This window comes from Ananas comosus, linkage group 10 (assembly GCF_001540865.1).
Source record: "Ananas comosus cultivar F153 linkage group 10, ASM154086v1, whole genome shotgun sequence".
Taxonomy (NCBI): domain Eukaryota; kingdom Viridiplantae; phylum Streptophyta; class Magnoliopsida; order Poales; family Bromeliaceae; genus Ananas; species Ananas comosus.
In genome coordinates this window covers 302403-324535 of record NC_033630.1, presented here as the reverse complement: position 1 = coordinate 324535, position 22133 = coordinate 302403, and the positions used below count along the sequence as shown (strand labels likewise).

At 39.3% G+C, this 22133-nt stretch overlaps 4 protein-coding genes and 1 long non-coding RNA gene across 8 annotated transcripts in view; 3 read left to right on the top strand and 2 right to left on the bottom strand.

Moving 5' to 3' along the window:
• The window catches only part of LOC109716394 (protein argonaute PNH1-like), a 63513-nt gene extending 59887 nt beyond the window's left edge, over positions 1 to 3626 (top strand). For all 3 annotated transcript variants that reach the window (XM_020241819.1, XM_020241822.1, XM_020241820.1), the window contains exons 21-23: positions 2859 to 2953; positions 3032 to 3063; positions 3154 to 3626. In XM_020241819.1, the coding sequence (XP_020097408.1) occupies positions 2859 to 2953; positions 3032 to 3063; positions 3154 to 3323 (297 nt within the window). In that variant the 3' untranslated portion in view covers positions 3324 to 3626. The remainder of the gene's footprint in view (positions 1 to 2858; positions 2954 to 3031; positions 3064 to 3153) is intronic.
• On the top strand, positions 4465 to 9116 carry LOC109716150. Of its 2 annotated transcripts, none has more exons than XM_020241471.1 (7): positions 4465 to 4840; positions 5297 to 5412; positions 5514 to 5632; positions 5728 to 5890; positions 5989 to 6209; positions 6679 to 7054; positions 7574 to 9116. In XM_020241471.1, the coding sequence occupies exons 1-7, from the start codon at positions 4679 to 4681 to the stop codon at positions 8871 to 8873; spliced, it is 2457 nt and encodes an 818-aa protein (XP_020097060.1). In that variant the 5' UTR covers positions 4465 to 4678; the 3' UTR covers positions 8874 to 9116. The 2 variants fall into 2 exon arrangements, with proteins under 2 accessions (XP_020097060.1, XP_020097061.1); XM_020241472.1 differs by having other exon boundaries at positions 4750 to 4840; positions 5160 to 5412.
• Positions 10375 to 11891, bottom strand: LOC109716539. The gene is made up of 2 exons (XR_002217951.1): positions 11755 to 11891; positions 10375 to 11595 (listed from the first exon to the last, which is right to left on the bottom strand). It is a non-coding gene; the product is annotated as an uncharacterized LOC109716539 (long non-coding RNA).
• LOC109716872 (pentatricopeptide repeat-containing protein At2g29760, chloroplastic-like) lies at positions 14812 to 17070 on the top strand. Its single transcript, XM_020242472.1, has one exon. It carries the CDS (start codon positions 14849 to 14851, stop codon positions 16928 to 16930), a length of 2082 nt encoding a protein of 693 aa, XP_020098061.1. The 5' UTR covers positions 14812 to 14848; the 3' UTR covers positions 16931 to 17070.
• LOC109716269 (coleoptile phototropism protein 1) lies at positions 17731 to 21892 on the bottom strand. Its single transcript, XM_020241599.1, has 2 exons — positions 20580 to 21892; positions 17731 to 18578 (listed from the first exon to the last, which is right to left on the bottom strand). The coding sequence occupies exons 1-2, from the start codon at positions 21396 to 21398 to the stop codon at positions 18003 to 18005; spliced, it is 1395 nt and encodes a 464-aa protein (XP_020097188.1). The 5' UTR covers positions 21399 to 21892; the 3' UTR covers positions 17731 to 18002.

The following is a 22133-nucleotide window of genomic DNA, read 5'->3' as shown; positions in this document are numbered from 1 at the left end:
TTAGATTCGATTTCCCAAAAGATGGTTATTTAAATTGAAGCGAACCTGGAAGGATCAGACGATCTTAACTTTCGATAGCTTCTCTAAAAGGTTTCACGTATAAAAGTCTTGACGATATTCTTATATTCTTTATCACTAAAATTACCACTATTATCAATCACGAAGAAGATTATCGAAACTACCATACTTAAAAAACAGTATTTCCACTATTTTTACTTTAATATAATTTTTTAATAATTTACACTTAATATTGATGGTGTCTATAAAATCCAGTTGAGAGAGAGAGAGAGAGAGAGAGAGAGAGAGAGAGAGAGAGACCGATTTTCTTTTCCTGTTTTTGTAGAAGAAGTTCGTGTGAAACTGAAAATTTAAAAAAAGGAAAAAAAAAAAAAGTCTTCTTTTGTTATATAACACCTTCAATTACAAGACAAACAATACAACTCTACATCATTATTGTAAACCCAACTAGGTGAAACTGTTAAACCCGGGTAAGGATTTGTTTGCAAAAAGAGCGTTGCTCCTATCGGTATGATGGTGTAAAAAATAAAAAAAAACCATGATATAGCATGCGTAGCTAGGAAATATTTTTGTACAAACTCAGTTCATCTATAATAGGAGTGTATATAATTAATAATTACTCTATTCCTTGATCCTGATGGTGTTGCATATTTACTCCTCTGTAACTCTGTTTGTATATATTAAATTTCGTTTTTTACAGGAAAGTTTTCCTCTATTGTGTTTACCAAAGCATGGGAATTTTACCCTCACTACACTCTTCCTATTTTTATACATTTCGAACAAAACAGGAACAATCCCCCTCTTAAAACTGGATCGAATCAGTGGTATGAATCTCGGGTGTATTAAATCTAGGACAAATCTGCATGATCTCCCAATGATCTACTATTAGATATTAATTGTAATTATATTGTAGAAAACGAAATTATATAACTTTTCGAGATTATCAACACTATAAAAAATCTCCCTCGTAGTTTTGACTTTCCACCAAATAGCACAAGCCTTTTTCTTAATCTCTTGTATTTGTATGGAAGAACACGAAAAGAAATATTTGATTCTGAGGTAAACTTTAATGTCTCTTTAAAATAACGCATGCTACGCTTTCATGCTATTTTTTATATAATGATCAATTAGCGTACGTATGATTTACCCTTTTTTTTTTTTCTTATTTATCCTAAAAACATTGATTATAATTACCTCTTTCAATTAAAACCAGTTTCGGTTAATCACTTATCATATATATATAAGGTGGTTAGATTAACTTTTGTCGAGAAAATAATTATAATAGACAATGTGGACGCGCGAAACGAATCGGTAGCCTTTTTAGAGTAAACGAAAACTAACGAATATTTATTTTTTTTTTTTTTGTACAGTGATCGTGTTTGTTTTAAATGTTGCTAAAAGAATTAAATACAAAACTTGAATTTTGTGTTAAATCTTTTTTAGGTTTTGCACCGGTTACAAAAGACGCTCTCTCGCTACAGTTTTACGGGATGCATATGTTATAGTAGAAAACGTATAGCGTTATTTAAGACATTCAATAATATATAAAAGATGTTAAAATGACTTTTTATTTCTTCACATAAAGATATATTAAAATAAAGTTAAGACAAAATGTAATATTGCAGTCTATAGGAAGTTATAGTAGGTCTGAAAACCTCTACACTGGAGTAATCATATAAATTTTTCATCACCAAAAAAAACAATCTTGGTATATTGTACATATTTGGTATTTTAATTTACGTATGGTTGCGAGTCTTAATATTTTATTGAATAACTCGTGGTATTTCTTTTTTAAAACTAGTTAGGCATCCTTGTTCTTGGGGCTGACATTATACATGTAGTGTAGTGATTGGCTTGAAACTCACTAGACTGAAAAAGAGCACAGAATCACTGAGAGGCTCAGATTTAGNTTAATTTCCTAAATTAGTACTAATTAATGCATAAATTTAGGACCTCAATTAAAAGTTTCTTTAAATATTGTATTATTTAATTACCAAACTAACCTTGAATAAAATAATCTTTTTGCCTACTAAGTATTAAAGTTACATTTTTACCCTCTATTAATCAACGGTTAAGATCTTTTTTATTTTTTTTTTTTAAAGTACCGAATCATTTCTCTATATATATATATATATATATATAATGAGGCGACTATACTATCTATAGTACCGGAACTCCGGTACTATAGTTTCGTTATCGATCTTAGGGTGTTCAAATGAACAATCCATACCGTCAAATATGATTTAAGGTATATAAAGTTCTTAGGAATAAAATTTTAAATTTTTTCGATATCATTTACTCGGTAAATAAATCATGCCAAAATGAACGGTGGAAATTGAACAATCTTTAAAATTTGTGGATAGAATTTTTGAATTCAATATCAAAGATGCTAATCTTGATCTAAATAGTTTAAGGTACTTTCTATCGAAATTTGAATAAACTTAGATTCTTCTGCTGCACTTAAACTACAGACTTGCCATAGTAGTCATTGAAAATTAACAATTTTGATATAATTTGATCATAAAGTAAACTATATCGAAAAAATATAAAGGTTTATTTCTAAAAATTTCAAATACTCTAGATCAGTTTTAACGGTATGGATCGTTGATTTGAACACCCTAAAATCGAAAATAAGACTATAGTACCGGAGTCTCGATACTATAGATATTATAGTAGCCTAACTCTCTCTCTCTCTCTCTCTCTCTCTCTCTATATATATATATATATATATATAATGAATAAAAAGTTCATATTCAATTATTCTACTGTGATTTGCCTAATTTTATTGAGCTCTTGCTTCTCAACCGATTTGCTAATATGTAATCTGTGGGGTTTTGCAGGGAACTAGCAGGCCAGCGCATTACCATGTTTTATGGGATGAAAACAATTTTACAGCAGATGAAATGCAGACACTAACAAATAACCTTTGCTATACGTAAGATCCTCTATGATTTTTCTCTCTTTTTGCATGGTTAGTTCGGTGCTTCTTAATTTGAATCTTGCATGGTTACAGGTATGCTCGCTGTACGCGGTCTGTTTCTGTTGGTAATTTTCTACTCCTTTCTCCACTGTAATTTTGCTTTTTATATTTCCGAAGAACTCTCAAAAAAAATTCCTCTTTTCGTCTCATTGTAGTTCCACCAGCATACTATGCGCATTTAGCTGCATTTCGAGCACGCTTTTATATGGAACCAGAGGTACAACAAGACTCGACATCGAAAGCAACTCGCACAGCTCATGGGCCCTCCGTGAAGCCCTTGCCTGCGCTGAAAGAGAATGTGAAGAGGGTTATGTTCTACTGTTGACCAGGAATTAGAGAGGGGAAGAGCAAGAGAATAAGTGGCGTGATTTGTAAATTGATGTTGTAGTTATGATGTAGAGGCTCCCCGGTGAAGCTTGCCGAGGGACTTAGATGCCTGTACACTAGCTAGGTAGGTCGGCCGAATCTGAGAGTTGTTTATTGTTCCCTTGTTGCTCACATTGCTTGTTTTTAATCCTAATCTCAAGGGGACTCTGTGGGGTATTAGCGTTATTTCTTCATGTAGAAGCATCTCATTCACGGCCATTTCCCTAAAGTAGCTGTTAATATCAAGTAGAATAGTTCTATATTCTCAAGCTGTTCTATCCAGGATGACCGGGAGATTTTATTGCATTGTACGTTATAAAGCGTTATCGTATTCTGGAATCGATCTGGTGACTGGGATGCTCGGTGACTGGGATGCTTAGTTGTCTCTGAGAACCCTTTTTGCCGAGTCAAATATCCGAATCAGTAAAAACGGGATCCAATATTGACCCGAACGAGCAATGTCACCCTTTTGTCAGTGCATATTGCAATGGGGATAAGCGAGGCCCTCCTCGAACAAGGCCTGATATGGCGCATGAACCAGTCTACTCATCAGCCTTAGCTAGGCTTCTCGGCCAGCGACGTTTTTTACATTTGACTTTTCGAATTCCTTCCTGTTTTTGTGAAATTTTTAACAGATTATTCTGTGAAATAATAAAGTATATTTATATAGACTTCAGAATAAATTCCTAAATTTATCTAAAAATTGCCATATTTTTGCAAAATCAAAATTTTAAGGTACTAAATTTACAGTTTAGTAAAATTTGTCCATTTTACTCTAAAAAGAAAGGTTTTGTTACGGATGATCTGACAGGGGTCTACCTACCCTTTTATTAAAGTATTAGTCATGTGTCATTTGGATTTGTTCATTAGTTGCTGTAGCTACGACCTTAGTCCCTTTGTGCGTTCACAATCTGATAAACTACAAAAGCTGCAGCAGAGGAGGATTCAAAATTTCAAACAGCGCCACATGCGCATCATTGGGTACCTACCTTGTGGTACCTTTTGAATTGATTTAGAGGATCTTAGATCACAGTCAACACGACCCGCCCTTTTCATTCAATTCTCTTTACTCTCCCTCTGACGTGGCACCCCAAAATTTGAAAAACCCAACGTCTTCCTCTCTGAGCACCCGACCGTTGCAGCACCTGCCCTAATTCTTCACAGACGCTCTCTCTCATGACCAACCTAGCACCTATCTTCTTGTCCCACTCTCACTCTCTTACATAGTGTTCCCTTGTAAGCTATTCTATCAAGCTCTCTTAGCCAAGTAAGAGTGTAGAGACCAAAAGAGATCGACGGAAAAGCGCAGCGGCGATGGCCACGAAGCTCGCCTTCACGGAAGAGGAGATGGCCGTCGACGAAGGCCTCGGCTACCCGAAAGCCTATGCCAAGCTCTGTAGAAACCCCAATATTCTCAACCCTTACAACCACGGGCCCCCTTTCACCTTTCTCCCTTATGTTTTACAGCCACAGGAGGTAACAACTCCCCCTTCGTTTCCTCTGTCTTTACACGCCACGCCGCCCCCCCACCCTCCCTCCCTTTTATATATATATATATATATATATATATATATATATATATATATATATATATATATATCTATGTACTACATTGTGAAAAATGAGATTTGAATAAATATGCTCTACATATAGTGGGTAACTTGGATTTCAAGTTTAGAATTTGCAATTTGCCATTTTGGAAGGATCTGAGAATAAAAGCAGATGAGATTTTTTGGTCCCTATCTACTTGTAGTCCACAAAAACTGATTTGTGAATTTTTTTCGCCCGATTCTAGTGCTGGATCTGCGCCATTCACTGTTATAGTTAGTGGAAATCATTGTTCTCTGAAGCCATCATGCCTCCAACAATATTCACAGAGATGTCTTTTCTTTCTTTTTTGAAATAAGATAAAATTAGATTTCGCTCTTACAGTCTCTGAGAGCAAAGGACTTGAATCAGATGTTTCCGATCCTCGATCCGGAGGCAGTTCCTTGTGTTAACCCTCGAGGTTACGTCAATCTCCTGTGGAAGCAATTGGATCATCTCGGGTAAGCAGCCTAGTTTGTTTCAACTCCTAAATTCTTCAAAAAGTAAACACTGCCCCCCAAAAAATCGCAATCAAACTGAAATTTTCTTTATTTGTATTCAGGAACGCAGGATTCGATCCTGCGCTCTTTCGAGTAGACCCATTCGGCAACGTCCTTTACTTGCATGCCGACTCAGCTTCTCCTCTTGCCTGGGACATTGATCACTGGTTCCCCTGCACAAGTAGATCAAATTATTCTCAACTCTCTCATTTGCGTCTTAAACCTTCTTTCGATCAATTTAGTATTGCCGACTAAAATCGTCGGAATGAACTGTAGGAGGGGGGAAAACAGTTCCTAGCAATTTGAGAATACTTCAATCCCAAGTGTGTAAGAAGAAGAAGAACAAATTGGAGTTCCTCATACCATGGTGGGATCTCCAATTAGGCATATCTGTTAGCCAATTCCTATCCATATTTGCTTCAAGAAACTCAGACTTCAGGTAATTAGGTTTTTATACACATGCCTTCAACTATTGAAAGCCGATGAGGAGCTAAATTTTACTGAGAAATTGACTGATTTCTTTTTTGAAATAAGCAGGAATAGAGCCTTTTCTTTCTTATTTTGCGATGGAGGGAACGAGGAGTTGAGCTCCCTGCAGGCTGTCGAGTCTCATGCTTTTCCTCAACACTTCTCTGATGTGAAAAAGCAAGTAGGGCTTGCTCCAGCAGCTATTGTTTCCACAAGAAGATCTGATGCTTCAGTGCTGAAAACTCTCGATATAAACAGATCTTCGAGGCCCAACAATTATCCATTGATTGGTCAGTGAAAATAAAAAATGCCAAACTTTTTTTTTTTTTTTATCTAGGTGTTAATTACAGATTTGGTTTGTGCAACTTGACTCAGATTTCCATTTCATCCTCATACTTTCATTTGTAATAATTTAGCTTCCGAACTTCGTTTTGTTTGACAACTAAGTCATTTGCTCCTCATCAATAACATCATTAGTCATTTGTGCCAGCCTTGAAACTCACAGACAGAAATTAAAACATGGATTAAAGTTAAAATCCAAATCAAACTTCATGGTTAAGATTGAAACTCTGGGGTTGAAATTGCATGCATCAAATGTCAGGGCCTAAATTTGCCATAATCTTTTGGATGAAAGGAAAGTTGTTAAATCTATTTCTGGGTCAAACTTGTGGGCCTACAATAGTAATTACTTAAATCTTTTCCCTACTTGTAAATTTCACTCACAAAGTTCCTAATTTGAAATTATTTACTGTTTTGTAGCTGCAAGGAAAGTCTCGACTGAAAAGGATGACACGCTTACTATGGCTGTTCAGAGCTACAGGCCAAACATCTCCAAAGAAAATAACAACCCTGATATGGATAATTATAGTAATAACCCTTACCTATCCATAGTAATGGCCAGAGATTCGTTGAGGCAGAGAGAAGAGGCTAAAAAGAAGCAAGCAGAAATGAATGAATTGGAAGGTGAACTCTCGGAATTGAAGCAAAAGAATGAGGCAGACCGAATTAATATCCAAGAGTTGGAAGCACTTCTAATCAAAAGAAGGCGTCGGGTTGAGAAATGCCGGCGTTTAGCAGAGGCTCAGTCTTCTTATAAGGCTTTACTTGAGAAGATGATCCGTGATGCCATGCACCAGTAAGGCCACTCCTAAAAACCCAAAACTGTCTAAATATCTTGATTAAGTGCCCGTTTGGCTTGGCTTTTCTCAGAGCTTTTGCTATGAGAAAAGCTAAAATGAACTTTTAAACCTTGAAAAGCATAAGTTCAAATTTGAAGCTTTTGCTTCCGCTGCAGCTAAACCTGAGCAAAAGGTCAGCATCCTTGTTAAATTTGGTTGGCTTGGAACTGCCTAGCCAGGAAATTGTATTTAGATAATATTATCTTGTGTTGATTCAAAATGAATGGGCTGGGCCAGGTCTACCAAAGAAATAGGAAACTTAAGCACGTTTGGGGTTTTCAGTCGGCCAGATCGCACTGGGCCGTTAGGCTAATTTTGCTCAGGCCTTGCTGCATCAGCACTTGTCAATTGTATTTTTTGTAGCAGCTTATACTCAATAGTGCTACTCCAAAAAGCATCATACAAGACAAACAGGCCCTGTGAATAGGAAACATTGCTGGTCAATGAATTGTTTTATTCTTTGTGGCACTATTTAGGAGTGTTGTCTACAAGGAACAGCTTAGGCTGAACCAGTCTGCAACTAGTGCTCTCATGGCGAGATTAGAGGCCCAGAGAGCGATATGCGATTCCTCGGAGAATGAGCTTCGTCGAAAGTTCAAACTAAGAGATAACATAGAGAAACAAATCAAGCCTTTTTCGGAGCAAGCACGGAAAAGGTCACGCATTGATGATAATCTTATCGAGGAAAGGGATGATGAAAGCATTGAATTGTTGTCCACTAGAAGAATCATGAACCCTCTGAAAAAAGAGCTTAGAAAATTCCTGGAAGAGGAGCAGAAGGCATCTGAAGCAGGCCGTTCTCTTTGCGAAGACAGCGAAGAAGTGTTGGACGAAACTTCGACATCAGGTGAAGGTGAGAACAGTGAAGCATATAGAGTTCTGAAATATGAAAAGAATGATCCATCAGAGGAAACTAAATTTAAAGGTTTATGTGTAAAAGAGGAAAGTTATAGCAACAGTGTTGGACTGAAAGGGAGGAACTCGAGTCATCAAAGCCAGAAGGAAGAAGCTGAGACATATGGCAGTGGCTTTTCGGTGAGAGAGAAGCTTGAGAAATTAACAATTAAAGAAGGAACCAGCAGCAAGACGAATGAGATAAAGGAAATTACATTCCCTCAAAGCCCGTTTGTGTGTACAGAAAACACTAGGCATGGAAAACCGGGAGAGGCCAAAGAGGAAGCATCATTACTTCATGGAAAGACTCGTCTGTCAAGAAAGAGTAATTCTGTGCCTCAAAGCCCTCGCAGAGATGACGAAGAATACATGAAACAAGTTGGCAAAGGGAATGTCGAGAAGTGGCTCCGGATGCTCATGGAGAACTCACAGGAAGGCACCTCTACTAACTCGCTCTTGGATAATCAAGGCAAACAGCAGATCTGCATTGGCGAAACAATAGACAAAATGAATCCTTTCAACCAACAGGAAGAAAAAACCAGTTTTGATAAAAATTCTAATGAGGAGCAAATTAAGGACAAAAACTGCAGAGAGAACAACAGAAAAGAGGTGTTGTTAGGTGGGCGGAAGAGCTTTGACATAAAGGAGAGGGAGGAAAAGAATGCAGGGAATCCGAGGTCTGAGAGTGCTAGAGGATTTAGATCCTTCCCTTCATCTCCTTCAATGATTTTAGGAATGAGAAGAGGTGTGGACTGCATGGGGAGGAAACCGAAGGTGATTGGTGATGATGATGAGTTCGGTGATGAGAATTCTCTTCCCACAATCAACAGCAAATTCATCAAGTCCTGCAGTAAAGCAATCAAGAAAGCAGTTAACATATAGAGATTGTGGCTACTTATGGGAGTTTGTTTGCCTTGTCCTTTTAGTTTTCACATTCGTGTTTTATGATTGTTTTTATATGGCTTGAATAATAAGTGTTGCTCGGGTGCGTTCCGCATTTGATACCTCACATATTTGTACAATTATTTTGCACCAGTTGTTATGCTTGAGGCTTGCTCTGTTGGTACATATGTATTACTATCTGTCGTGATTAAAGAATGCCAGATTTAGTTTTAAGTTGATCAATTTATCTTGTGCGTGTCTGCGGGTGTATACAAAACAGTTGTGATTGAATTTTTCTTTGCAGTAAATCAATTTATCGCATTCCCACATGTTCAGTTCAAAAATTTTTGCTGGAGTCTTCAAATTAACTAGTGAAGGTAGGAAATTGTTATGAATGTTGGTCTGATATCACCAAAATGAGGTTGTAGCTCAATGGCTAGGCATGGGAACGCTCTATCTGGACTCAAACTAGTTTCAATACTCAAACAGTGAAGTTTAACTAAAGGATAAAATTACAAGAAGGTACAAAAGTTATGGACTAAATTGCGAAAACGGAAAGCTTAGGAAGCAAACTAAAACTCTCTCTCTCTCTCTCTCTCTCTCTCTCTCTCTCTCTCGCTATATATATATATATATACTCGTACGTTCCCTGTAGACTCCTTGCTCACTGCAATGGCCACTCATCCTCCCTTTCCTGCTCCCTCTATCGTCACCAGCACTATCCTCTCTGAGTCTCTCAAGCGCCAACCATCTGGATGGACCATGCAGATTTTCTAGGTCTCTTCTCCGGTTCTGCCCAATAAGATAAACGATGCAACATTCAACAACGAGCTTTAAAAAAAAAAGACTAATGATGCATCCAAACATCTGTTAGCTAATAGCTGATCTAATAAATAAAATTAATTCTTATATAACTAATTAAAATAATGTACTGAAAACATCTTTCACCAGAACTGCACTGGGTTACCACAAACTTGGAGAACACTCAGCAGATAATACATATAGGAAATAGGAAAGAGGTTTATCTTGACTACATAACAGACGAAGCCGCAGATCAAAACAGTGAGTCAAAACTTGGCTTTCAACATTCTGCGATCTTCTTTGTGATGCTCCATTTAGCAAGAGCAGCAACAGATGAAGTTTACGCAGTCCGATCAAAGATATAGCACAGATTACTAGTGTGTAATGAGAATCTGCCATCTTAAATCAACTTGGCCAATTTAGTGCTTTGCAGTGCCTACAAAATCCCGAAACACTTTGAAGTTCCCCTCTGATGCTACAAGGGTGGTGCTGGTAACTACAACCAGAGAAGCATCAACCCAGCACTTCACCTCTAGCGGTTGGCTTCATGATTTTACAACATTGGAGGAGGGGACTTCAAAGTGATTTGTGGATATTCGAGTCTCCAAAGCATGGAAACGGGTGCTTTTGGTAATTTAAAGAGCAAATAATGAGATCGATATTAGAACTAAAACTAGCAAGCCACAAATTTGGATAGCCCTTTAGAGAATAACCAAAGGTTAATAGTAGATAGATTACTCCACAGAGAGTTTCACTACACCACCACCAAAATTACTTAGCAAAAGGTTAGTAGTAGACAGATTACTCAATAGAGAATTTCACCACACCACTAAGATTGCTCAACAACGAGTTTCATCACACCACTAAAATTAGTAGACGCTACAACTGTTGCAGCATAAAATTTTCTTCTAGGTGCCTAACCTATCAAGTCGCTAGCAAGACCAACACCGCCGCATGGACTATTTGTGCCTTGATGTTCTAGTAAGGGCCACCGCAGCCGAAACAAGTAAAATCTTCGGGCGGCCCGGCATATCGCAAGGCTTCCCTCTCCCTGGCATATCGCAAGGCTTCCCTCTCCAGTTCCCTCTCCCTTTCCTCCCGCATCTTCTCATAAACCCAGGGGGGATACTCAATTGGGTGGAACCTGGCAGTAAACTCCTCGGATGTGAGATCGGCGAAGCAGGTCAACCCTGCAATGTGACCTTTCTTCTTTGCGTTGTGCCTTTCACACCTCTCCACTGTCTGCTTGAAGATCTGGAAAACGCCGCTCCTCCTCCTCAGCATTTGCATATCTACGCCCAATCTTCACCATCCATTTTTTGTGCATACGGCGGAGCTCTGCGTCATCCTTCATGGTGATCTTGCCCATATCTGGCGTCGCCTTGCCGGTGCTTCTTTCAGTTAGGGCTTTCCAGAAAGTCAACATAATACCCCTGAGACAACAAATTGAAATACAATAATGAAAGGAACCAACACAATGACAGAGTACATCATGCAGTGTCTTAGGGTGTGGGAAAAAATTTCAAAAGAAAGAAAAATGATATGAAAACATTTGGGAGAAAAATAGATCAATATATAACATACATTAAATGATAAATGATAGAAAAAAGTCATGCCTGCAGGACATAAGATTTACTCAATCATAAATCCTAGAATTAATTAGGAAGACAAAACGCACAAATTCAAATCGTTTTTATCATTATAGAGAAGGAAAAACAGGATGGAGGTCAATCCACCGAGCCCATCACCGTCAACAAATCAAAGTCGCAACACATATCCGATCCATGCAGGAAGGAAAGAAGTGTAAATCTGATAAACCATCTCGAAGAGTGACGGAATATATGTTAGACAGTTCTATCAGAGAAAACCTGGGGCAGATAATAGAAACGATTCCAAGATTTTGATTTTAAACCTGCGACACCTGCGACCAGATAAAGTTGCTTGGTGTGGGAAAAACAATAACGCGATTGCAACGCAGAAGAACAGATGAAACAGACACTTAAAGCTTTTCTTTTTTTAAAAAAAAAGCGATTCTTCAGGTCGTATAAATAATAAATAAATATATATTGAAGCATCATACACAGTGTGATAGATTAGCAGAAAGATGTGAAGATCGTTGGAAGGAGGTTCTCGAATGCCTGAAGAGATCGAAATCGAAGAGGGAGGCGAAAGCGCTGCGCGAACGACGAGCTTCTAAAGTTGGGAGTCTTCGCGATGTCGGAGGGGGCAGGGTTTTTTTTTTTTCCTTTTTTTTCGCGGCTAAATTATAAAACGTCAGATTGAGTCGCTGCTGGGGCTGGAACCGGGTCTGATTCGGGTCGGACCATATTATGCCCAAGCCCGGTCCAAGAAATTAAATTTTGGTGTGGGTCGGACTTTTATTCCTTTTCTTAAAAAAACTAAGATCGGTATAGATAAAGATTAAATTAAAAAAAATTTTAAAAGAAGGTTATATTGTTGTTTTTTTTTTTTTTTTTGGAAGAAAGCCAGATAAGACATAAGCTCTTTTTTTTTTCTGGGCTAAATTATACACAGCCACATTGCACTGCTCTTTAAGTACAATAAAAACCTGTTTAAAAGTAATTTCTACCATACTAATTTTATTTTAGAAAATTAAGTTTTGTTAAAAATTATAGAGCATTTAGCTAAGTCTAATAAAAAAAGACTCTAAAATAATTTTCTAAAGCCGTTTGTTATTTTTTTAAAATACTCTTTGCACATTATTTTTTTCTAAATTTTATTAAAAAAATTAAATTTAAAATATGAATTTCAATTTAGTTGTGCATCAACATTAGTGGAAAAGTATTAGATGTGCCTGCTAAAACTACCATCTTGACATGATCTTCACCAAGAATTAATCTCTCCGGCTTTGAAATCTGCGGATCGCAAACTCCAATCCTTTCATTTCTCGTCGGTTGATGCATACCATTGTGTTTTACTGAGGGCCTACTTGTTTAGGTGAAATTAGAGAGAAGTAAAATTATTTTCGGCCATAAATGATCAGTTTCGTTTGTTAATTCGTTATAAAAAAATACAGTTGAAACTCTAGTTAACAAAAATAACGTAATTAAATTTGGCGGTCTCTAATGAAGTTAATTACGGTAAAAAAAGATGAAGAAAAAAATAGAACAGAAAATGTTATATCTAATTATTGTACTAATTATTCTTTTATTTAGTTTACATATTTGAAATTTGGTAGAAATTGATTAGTTGAGTTTTAATATCTCTTTCATTTGGTTTGAACATTTAAAATACTATGAAATTGAGTATATATATTTTTTTACTTTATAATTTTATTATTGTATTATTAAAATTTATATATATATTTTTTAATTTAGTTGTTTTTAGATTACATTTCTTATTATAAAGGGAAAAAATTATATTGTTTTTTATTTATTACATTATAGTTTATTATTTATTAAGTTATTTCTTATTTATGTGTAAATTATAATTTTTACACCGGTTACTTTTTACCAAGCAAGCAACTAACTAGAAAAACTTTATTTTCATAAATATGAAAGCAACAGCGGGGCTAAAATAATTTTTATCTGAAATCTATTTCAACTCAAAGTTTATTTCAATTTAAAATTTAGTTCCGATAAAACAAATAGACTTATAATATTTTAGTATAAAATTCTGCAGCACCACCAAATCCCTCATCCAAATTTGTTGCGGACACCGTATGAAACGCTCTCTTTTCTTTAAAAACAATCAAACAGATAGTATCATTCAATAAAAATCTAACTCGGGACTAAGATGGATCCTTATATTTGTTAGTTAATTGTTGATCTCACAAACAAACTAAATTAATTCTTGTAGATGCAATCAATTATCAAAATGATTTACTGATACCACGTTTCGCCAGATCCGCAATGCACGTGGAAAAAAACTAAAGAAAACTTCAAAAAAACCCATGTGGTTTCGTAGTTTCTCACTCTGCCCCCCTGTGATTTAAAATGTATCAATTTGCTCCCCTGTGGTTTCTTTTTTTTTTTTTCTTATCAATTTTATTATTTTTTTTTTTTAAATCAGTGATAAAGTTAAAATTAAAAGGTACTAAAGTGAATATTTGATAAATCTAGATGGGTATATGAAGTTTTTTGTATATAATTTAATGAAATATTAACAAAAAAGCTACCGAAAAGATAAAAACGAAACCACAGGAGGGCAATTTGATACATTTTAAACCACAAGGGGGTAAAGTGAGAAACTACGAAACCACAGGGGGGGTTTTAAAGTTTTTCCAAAAAACTACATGAAAGATTCAAAAGCATTGAGACAAGGGCAATTAAAAAAGGCTAGTGAAACAAACAACCTAATCTTATTTTGATTTTTAGATACGTTGACTATCTAATCTACAAGTTTTCGCTGCCATCTCAATTCCAATAGTTTGATATCACAAAATGAGGTTGTCGCTCAATGGCTAGGGCTGCGAATAGGAATGTCAACGGGTCGGATTCGGAGCGGATTTTCAAAAATCCAGATCCGAACCCGACTCCAAATCCGAAAACCGAATTAGAACCCGAACCTGACGGATTTTAAAAATTCATATCCAAACTTGAGCATGACCAAAAATATAAAACACGAATCCGAACTCGAACTTGAAAATTTGAAACCGAAACAATTATTTCTCTTTTCAATATTTCAAAATATATTACATTAAATCTAAATTTTTTTAAATATATTACAAATTCAAATATAACATCAAATTTATATATATATATATATATATATATATATATATATATATGTAATGTAAAATAAATTCAATTTTGGGTCGGATTCGGGTCGAGTTTGAGTTTGCGTCAGGTATAGTCAAAATTCATATCCAAATTTATCCAAATTTATGTTCATCGGATTTTTATTTTTTATATTCATATTCAAAACCATATCCGCTTCCCATCAAATAAATCCGTTATGTTTGAATTTGGATTCAGATAAAATTTTGAGTATCCCTACCTATTGACATCCCTAGCTGCAAAATCTCTATTTGTACTCAAACTAGTTTCAATACCCAAACAATGAAGTTTAACTAAAGGATAAAATTACAGGAAGTTACAAAAGTTATGAACTAAATTGCAAAAAACCGAAAGTTTAGGAAGCAAACTAAAACTGCATATATATACATATATATACATGCTCGTAGGTTCCCTGCGAACTCTCTACTCAATTCAATGGCCACTCATCTTCCCTTCCCTGCTCCCTCTATCGTCACCAGCACTATCCCTCCCCCGAAACACCCTCAAAACCCTAAACCCTCCCCAACACCTCACCTCCTCCTCGACCAATGCGCCACCATGTCGCAGCTCAAGCAGATCCACGCCCAGATGGTGCGCACGGCGCTCGCCTTCGTCTCCGTCGCCGCCACATCGCCCTTCGGCTCCGTCGACTACGCCCGCCTCGTCTTCTCCCAAATCCCCAACCCCACCTCCTTCACCTTCAACTCCATCATCCGCGCCTACACCAACAACAATTTGCCCACTAACGCCCTCCAATTCTACGTTGAATTGATTCAAGGTGGGTTCTTCCCCGATCGCTTCACGTTCCCTTCTCTGTTCAAGTGTTGTGGGCGCCTCAGCGATGGGAAGCAGCTTCATTCCCATGCGGTTAAGTTTGGGTTCGGATCGGACACTTATATACAGAACACGCTGATCAGCATGTACTCCAGCTGTGGGTGTTTGAGCTCCGCATGCAAGGTGTTCGACAAAATGGCCGAGAAGAAGACCCTCGTCTCTTGGGCGACGACAATCGCCGCTTATACCAAGTGGGATCGAGCGGCTGAAGCGTTGGATCTGTACCGTCGGATGGAATTCGAGTCTGTAAAGCCTAATGAGATCACGCTGGTGAATGTCCTCGTCGCTTGCGCGAGAGCCAGGGATTTGGAAACCGGAAAGCGGGTTCATCAGTACATTGAGGCAAATGGACTTGGGTTCGATATGGTCCTTTGGGCCGCTCTACTGGATTTATATTGCAAGTGCGGTCGAGTTTCGGTTGCTCGTCAATTGTTCGATGAAATGCCGGAGAGGAACTTGTTTTGTTGGAACATTATGATCAAAGGGCACGTGGAGGATAGCGATTACAAAGAGGCATTGGCGTTGTTTCGTGATATGCAGCTTATTGGTGTTAAAGCGGATAAAGTTACTATGGCCAGCTTGGTTTTGGCCTGCTCTCAGCTCGGCGCGCTTGAGCTTGGGAAGTGGCTTCATGTCTACATCAATCGTGAGAACGTTGACGTGGATGTCGTTCTTGGAACTGCTCTTGTCGACATGTATGCCAAATGTGGGTGTGTAGAAACTGCAATTAGGGTTTTCGAGGACATGCCCAAGAAAGATGTCATGACATGGACTGCCCTAATTGGAGGCCTCGCAGTTTGTGGGCATGGTGAAAAGGCTCTGGAGATCTTCAAAGAGATGAAGAGCTGTGAGGTGAGACCCGATCCGATCACCTTTGTTGGTGTGTTAACTGCATGTAGCCATGCGGGCCTAGTCGAAGAAGGCCGTTCACACTTCGATTCTATGTTAAGTGTTTACAACATCAGGCCTAGCGTCGAACACTATGGATGTATGGTTGATTTGTTGGGTCGAGCAGGATTTATAGATGAGGCCGAAAAATTTATTCGAAGTATGCCCGTGAAACCAGATTACTTTGTGCTTGGAGGCCTCTTAGGTGCTTGTAGGATACATAATAACCTTGAGGTGGCTGAAAGAACAGCAAGATGGCTTCTAGAGCTTGATCCAATGAACGGCGGCACACACATTCTCCTATCAAACATATATGGATCATTGCAGAAGTGGGATGAAGTGAAGAGAATAAGAGGTCTTATGTTAGAGAGAAAGATCAAGAAGCCACCGGGGTGTAGTTTGATCGAGGCGGATGGGGTTGTCCATGAATTTGTTATGGGGGATGAATCACACCCTCAATCTGCTGACATCTATGAAATGGTTGAAGACATGATTCAGAGGCTAAAAGCAAATGGGTATGCGCCCAATAAATCTGAGGTGATTCTCGATATGGATGAAGAGGAGAAGGAGAGTGCTCTGTGCCGTCACAGCGAGAAGCTAGCGATAGCATTCGGGCTTATTAGGACGAAGCCAGGGATGCCGATCCGTATATTGAAGAACCTTAGGGTTTGCAGTGATTGCCATGCCGCGACTAAGCTTATCTCTGAGATTTATGGGAGGGAGATAACTGTGAGGGACAGATGCAGGTTCCATCATTTTAAAGATGGGTCTTGTTCATGCAAGGACTTTTGGTGAGTGCAATAATGTACAAAAATGCATTCCATCCTACGGGCGTATTCTTGTTATTCAGTTGTATTGATTAAATCATCTAGCTTGTAAATTGAACAAATATCCTAGTCTGATTCTGGCTATCGCATGAGAAATATTCTTCCGCTGATTGATTTTAGCTTTAGGGAAATTCATACCTGCTCAATTGTTGAGTTGGAACATGTTATTGGACCCTCAACCTCTCTAATAGAATCAGAAGATTTAAAATAAAAATTTTGCTTTCTGAAAATCAGAATCTCACTAAGGCTTCGTTTGGGATTGCGGGGAGTTTGCGTTTGTTTCAGTATGTAATATTGTGTTCCGCATATTACGGTTAGTCGGTTATGATATATTTTCTGCGGTTCCATTGAAAAACGCAGAAATATATCGCTATATACTTTTTTTCAACTTCATTCTATCTAATAACATTAAATAGACTTCAATACCAAACTAAGCCTAAAATTACCCACCGCAAAGAAAAGTTTTAAACTACCTAGTTTAGCATTGTGTTTGTTTTTTATTTTTTAAAATAAAGTTTTATATATCAAAAGGTATAAAAGTGAACGGTGATCAATTACTTATAATTCTTTCATTCAAGATCTTTACGGGACAACAGGAAATAAAAATTTAAGAGCAACTTTTCTTTACTTCCAAAATTTGTTTAAATAAATTATTATTATCATTTAGCTAAATGCATTGTAAGCTAATCAATTACAACAACGAAGGAAAAATTACAACAACGAAAGAAAAATTTTTCCGTGGACACATTAATTTATATAGAATAAGTGTTTAAAAAACGTAAAAAAAAAATATCAACAATAAGACTTAAATGTGTTTGTCTAACACTCAATTGAAGACATAAATAGAAGTGAGACCAAACATACATCAAGAGTAACAACATTGTACCAACTTACACACAAAAAGTGCAAGACTCTTGTAAACCAAACTGTCAAAGACATCTCGCTCCCACAGAAAAAAGGGAAATGAAAAAAAAAAAAAAAACAGCAGAAGATAAACTTAACTAACAGAAAGCTAATAATTCATTGTACGTACTCCCACTTCAAGACATCGACCGCCGCCACTTGGGCGTCGCTGCCGTCGTCGCCACCGCCGCCGTACGTACTCCCCTTCCTTTCTTGTAGCTTGCGGGCGTCCGCCGCTCCGCTCCGCTCTCCGACTCCTCCGCCCTCACCACCACATCCGCCGCAGCTCTGCCGCCACTGCTGAAGAGCAAGGAGCTCCACCTGAAGAAGCCCCTCCGCCGCCTCTCCGCTGTGAGCCTATCCAGCTGCGCCTGCAGCACCCCGAACTGCACCTGCAGCCGCACGACGTCCTCCCTGAGGCGCCGTACCTCCTGCTGGTGGGCCAACACCTCCCGCTTCGATGGGCACCGCCCTGGCAGCTCCTGGGCCGGGCTGGGGCTCCTCGGCCCGCCGCTGCCGAACGTAAACGACCCGCTCATCCACTCGGCCAGGCGATTCAGCTTGGTGTGCTCGCAAAAGAGCACCTGCACCACCGACCGCACCGGGAGGCGCTCGTTCTGGAGCGCGTGGAGGGATGCGTCCGTGGAGAGTTTGCGCGCGTCGATGAGCCTGCATAGCGCTTTCTTCTCCTTCTTCGTCGTGCTCGGATGGGCCTAGGGGGAGCACATGTCCATGCATGCGGGTCGATTACTACTTCTAGTAGAGTTACAAGAAGATCTATACTCGTAAAAATATAATAATTCTAACATCTATGTATATATATATATAGAGAGAGAGAAAGAGAGAGTTGCTAGAGTATCGAAAGTATATATAATCTAATGCTTTTAACTTTTTAGCTCTTAAATCAGTCCCTTAAATTATTTTTAACATTTGGATTAATACTATTATTACTATTATTTTGTAGGAACCACTCAACTCTAGGGGTACTATTAAATTCTGAAAAGATCGCAATTATTTTAACCGTATAATTTTTTATTTAAGAATCAAAAAATCAAAAATATCAAATTTTCTATACTTTCGATTGTATAGTAGCTTTTCTCTCTCTCTCTCTCTCTCTATATATATATATATACATAAAGTATACATTTGTTTATGGAAAAATTTTACCACGCCCACGCATAATTGCTGTGAGATTTATATGGATAGGCTTTCTAATTCTACATACACGCAGTGGGGGACATAAAAAAAAAAAAAAAAAGAATTTCTCGAAATAGCCTAGTTTGGGCCTACAGTGCAAAATAACCTTTTGGCATGAAAATTTCAGTAACTGAGAAAATGTATAGACAAATATGAGCGCCAACTGCTAAGGATATATATAAACAAAAATCGTAACTTTTTCTGGGTACGTAAACTCGCAGTACAATCATTTTTAACTGCATAGATTTAACTTTTGAGCATATATGTACGCATGTGGTGGTGCAAAAACAAAAAAAAAAAAAAAAAAAAAAANAAAAAAAAAAATCATCTAAAAGTACTTCGGGTGATAGCAACTCATCCTGAGATGAGTTCTGCTAAACTTAGGTACTAAAAGGGTCTCAGTCCCCACACTATTGGGCTAAATCTACAGGATGCCTCTGAACTTAATTTTACCATGTACGTTTAAAAGGCCCACAAAGTTTATAGCACTTGACAAGACACACAGGCCCATGTGGGGATGCATACGAAATGTAGATATCAGCCTTATTGTACAGCATGTTAGCAAAGAAAAGAAAAAGGATTCAAGCTTAATTAGGAGAATCATTAGAACCCCTTTTTAACTTGAAGTGAGCGTGACACAACAGTAGGTGCAGTTTGTTAGGGAAAATGTAACATCTCCGTACAAATCTTTGGACAATTTCACACATTGGTCACTATTTCCTTTTAATTATCAATAGAAAAAGTTTCACGTATCCATCCCTAACTCACAGGAATGCCAAAAACAATTGAAAACGACAAACACACACACACACACATATATATTGCCATCTACTCTAGGTCCACTAGAGACAGGAGATAGGGTACGTGTTTTCGCATGTAATGATGTAATTACCATATATAATAACTCTGTTTTTGGTGCTTATGTGCTATCACATGGTTAACAGTTTTTTTAATTTTGTCCCATCAACTAATAAGATTGTTGGGTTTTTTTTTCTTTTTTTTTTTTTTGTGAGGACAAAAGCTCTCTCTTTGGGACCAACTCGGAGTTGTCCAGTACGTAAGATATGTCCACTATGTTTTTGCAGCGACCAATTTTGGGTGAGGAGCAGGAGATAATTGTCCTTGCTTGTAGTGTCAACTTGCTAAAATCTTGGATAATTAAGCAGATAGCTTAAAGATGAGAAAAGAAGCAGAAAACATGTTCTTTGCAACTGGGCGCAAATTAGACACCAAAGCATGCATCCATGCGCACTAGAGGCTATGAACAGGATTCAATCTGAGTGGCCTAGTACCTCAAGATCTGAGAGTTTGTAGTGATTCACGAATAGAAAACTTCTGGTAGTAGCTAGATTGTGCTCAGTACTGCTGTAACATCCATTTGGGACGCTATCAATTAGAGCAGTTAATTTTGTTCGTGTTACCATAAAAGGTAGAGATGTCAACTACTTGCAGCTGCTGCGGAGGAGGAGATGAAGATCCTGTGCATATATATAGCATATATATATATATACACTTACTTTGATGTAGGTGTCGATGGCCCGATAGAGCCCGTCGTCGCTGGGCCGCGCGTGGGTCGGGACGGCGCGCGCGAGCTCCTCGAACTCGGCGACGGCGAGGCCCGCGTCGACCGCCGACTCCGCCAGGTACGCGTCCACCAGCTTCGCCACCCTCGCCATCGCCGCAGCGCCCCCGCCCCTCGGCGGCGCCACCGCCCCTCCTCCGTCCTGGTCCCCGGCCGCTCCGGCGAGGAAGGCGCGCACGAGGCGCAGCGCCATGGCGACGTCGAGCAGCGTCCCGCAGGTGTGGCCGAACGCCGGGATCATGAGCTCGCCGAGCGAGGCCTCGGGGAGGCGCCGCCCCGCGCGCGCCTCGAGCTCCCGCAGGCACCCCGCGTCCGCCCCGACCATGCTCCCCGCGCGCAGCAGCCGCAGCAGGAAGTCGCACGTCACCCCCGCCCCGCCCTTCTCGCACGCCTCCGCGCCGCACTCCCCGTCGAGCGGGAGCGCCGCCACCAGCGACTCCACCAGCAGCCGCTTCTTCAGCCACGCCGCCGTCGGGCTCTCCGGCGCAGCCCACGCCGCCGCCGCCGCCGCCGCCGCCGCCGCCGAGGCCGCGTGGAAGCGCCCCGACGACGACGATGCCGACGCCGAGGAGGCGGAGAGCTCCGGGAACCACTTGGCGAGGAGGTCGGGGCGCGCGCCCTTGTGCTTGATGGCCGAGATGGTCTTGGCCAAGTGGTCCATGTCGTCGAGCCATGGCTCGGTCGAAACGGGTGGTTTGGTCTCTTTCGGGTTCGAGTCCGAGGCCGACTTGGGGCTCGGAGAAGGCGACCTCATCGCTAATTACTTGGGTCTTTGGCAACAGAAATGAGAGTTCACTATAAATATATATATATACACATATAAATAGGGATATATATCTACAGAGAATGGGTCACGAGGAGTATACACGGATTGAGAAAAGAAGAGGAAGAGGAAGAGGGCGATGAGAGAGGGCGCTCACACATGTGCGAGGGGGTGAGGGGGAAGAGGAGAAACTAGAAATTAACGATGGGGGTCAATGTCGTGTGGTGTGCGAAAAGATGTAGGGCAAGGACTGGTTATATAGAGAGAGGGTAACATTAATAAGTAACTAGGTATGCGTGTGCGATGGTGTGTGTGCTCGCTTGTTTGCTTGGTTCAGCTTTTTCGACCAGTAGCGGCTATTCAGTATTCACGTGAAGGCGACGCTGTTGGCGCCTCGGATGAGAAAATTATTGGCCTCTCCATGAGCAGTTGGTGGTTTTTTTAACGTATTATACCCGCTCCTATGACTGTGAGACAACTTCGCATTGTAGTGGTCCAGGATACAGAGTACGTAGATGTTTAGAACTACTTTACGATCGAGTAGGAATTGTTACCATCAATTGGAATGCTAATACCATAGATAAGCAAATAACATCTACCACAAAGCAAAAACCATACAAGAGAGCGAGTGTGTCGGCCCAAATGGTCGGCGCAGCCTTAATTATGGTCTCACCCACAGAAATTTCTGTGCCAAAAAAAAAAAAAAAAAAAAAAACCAACAAAAAA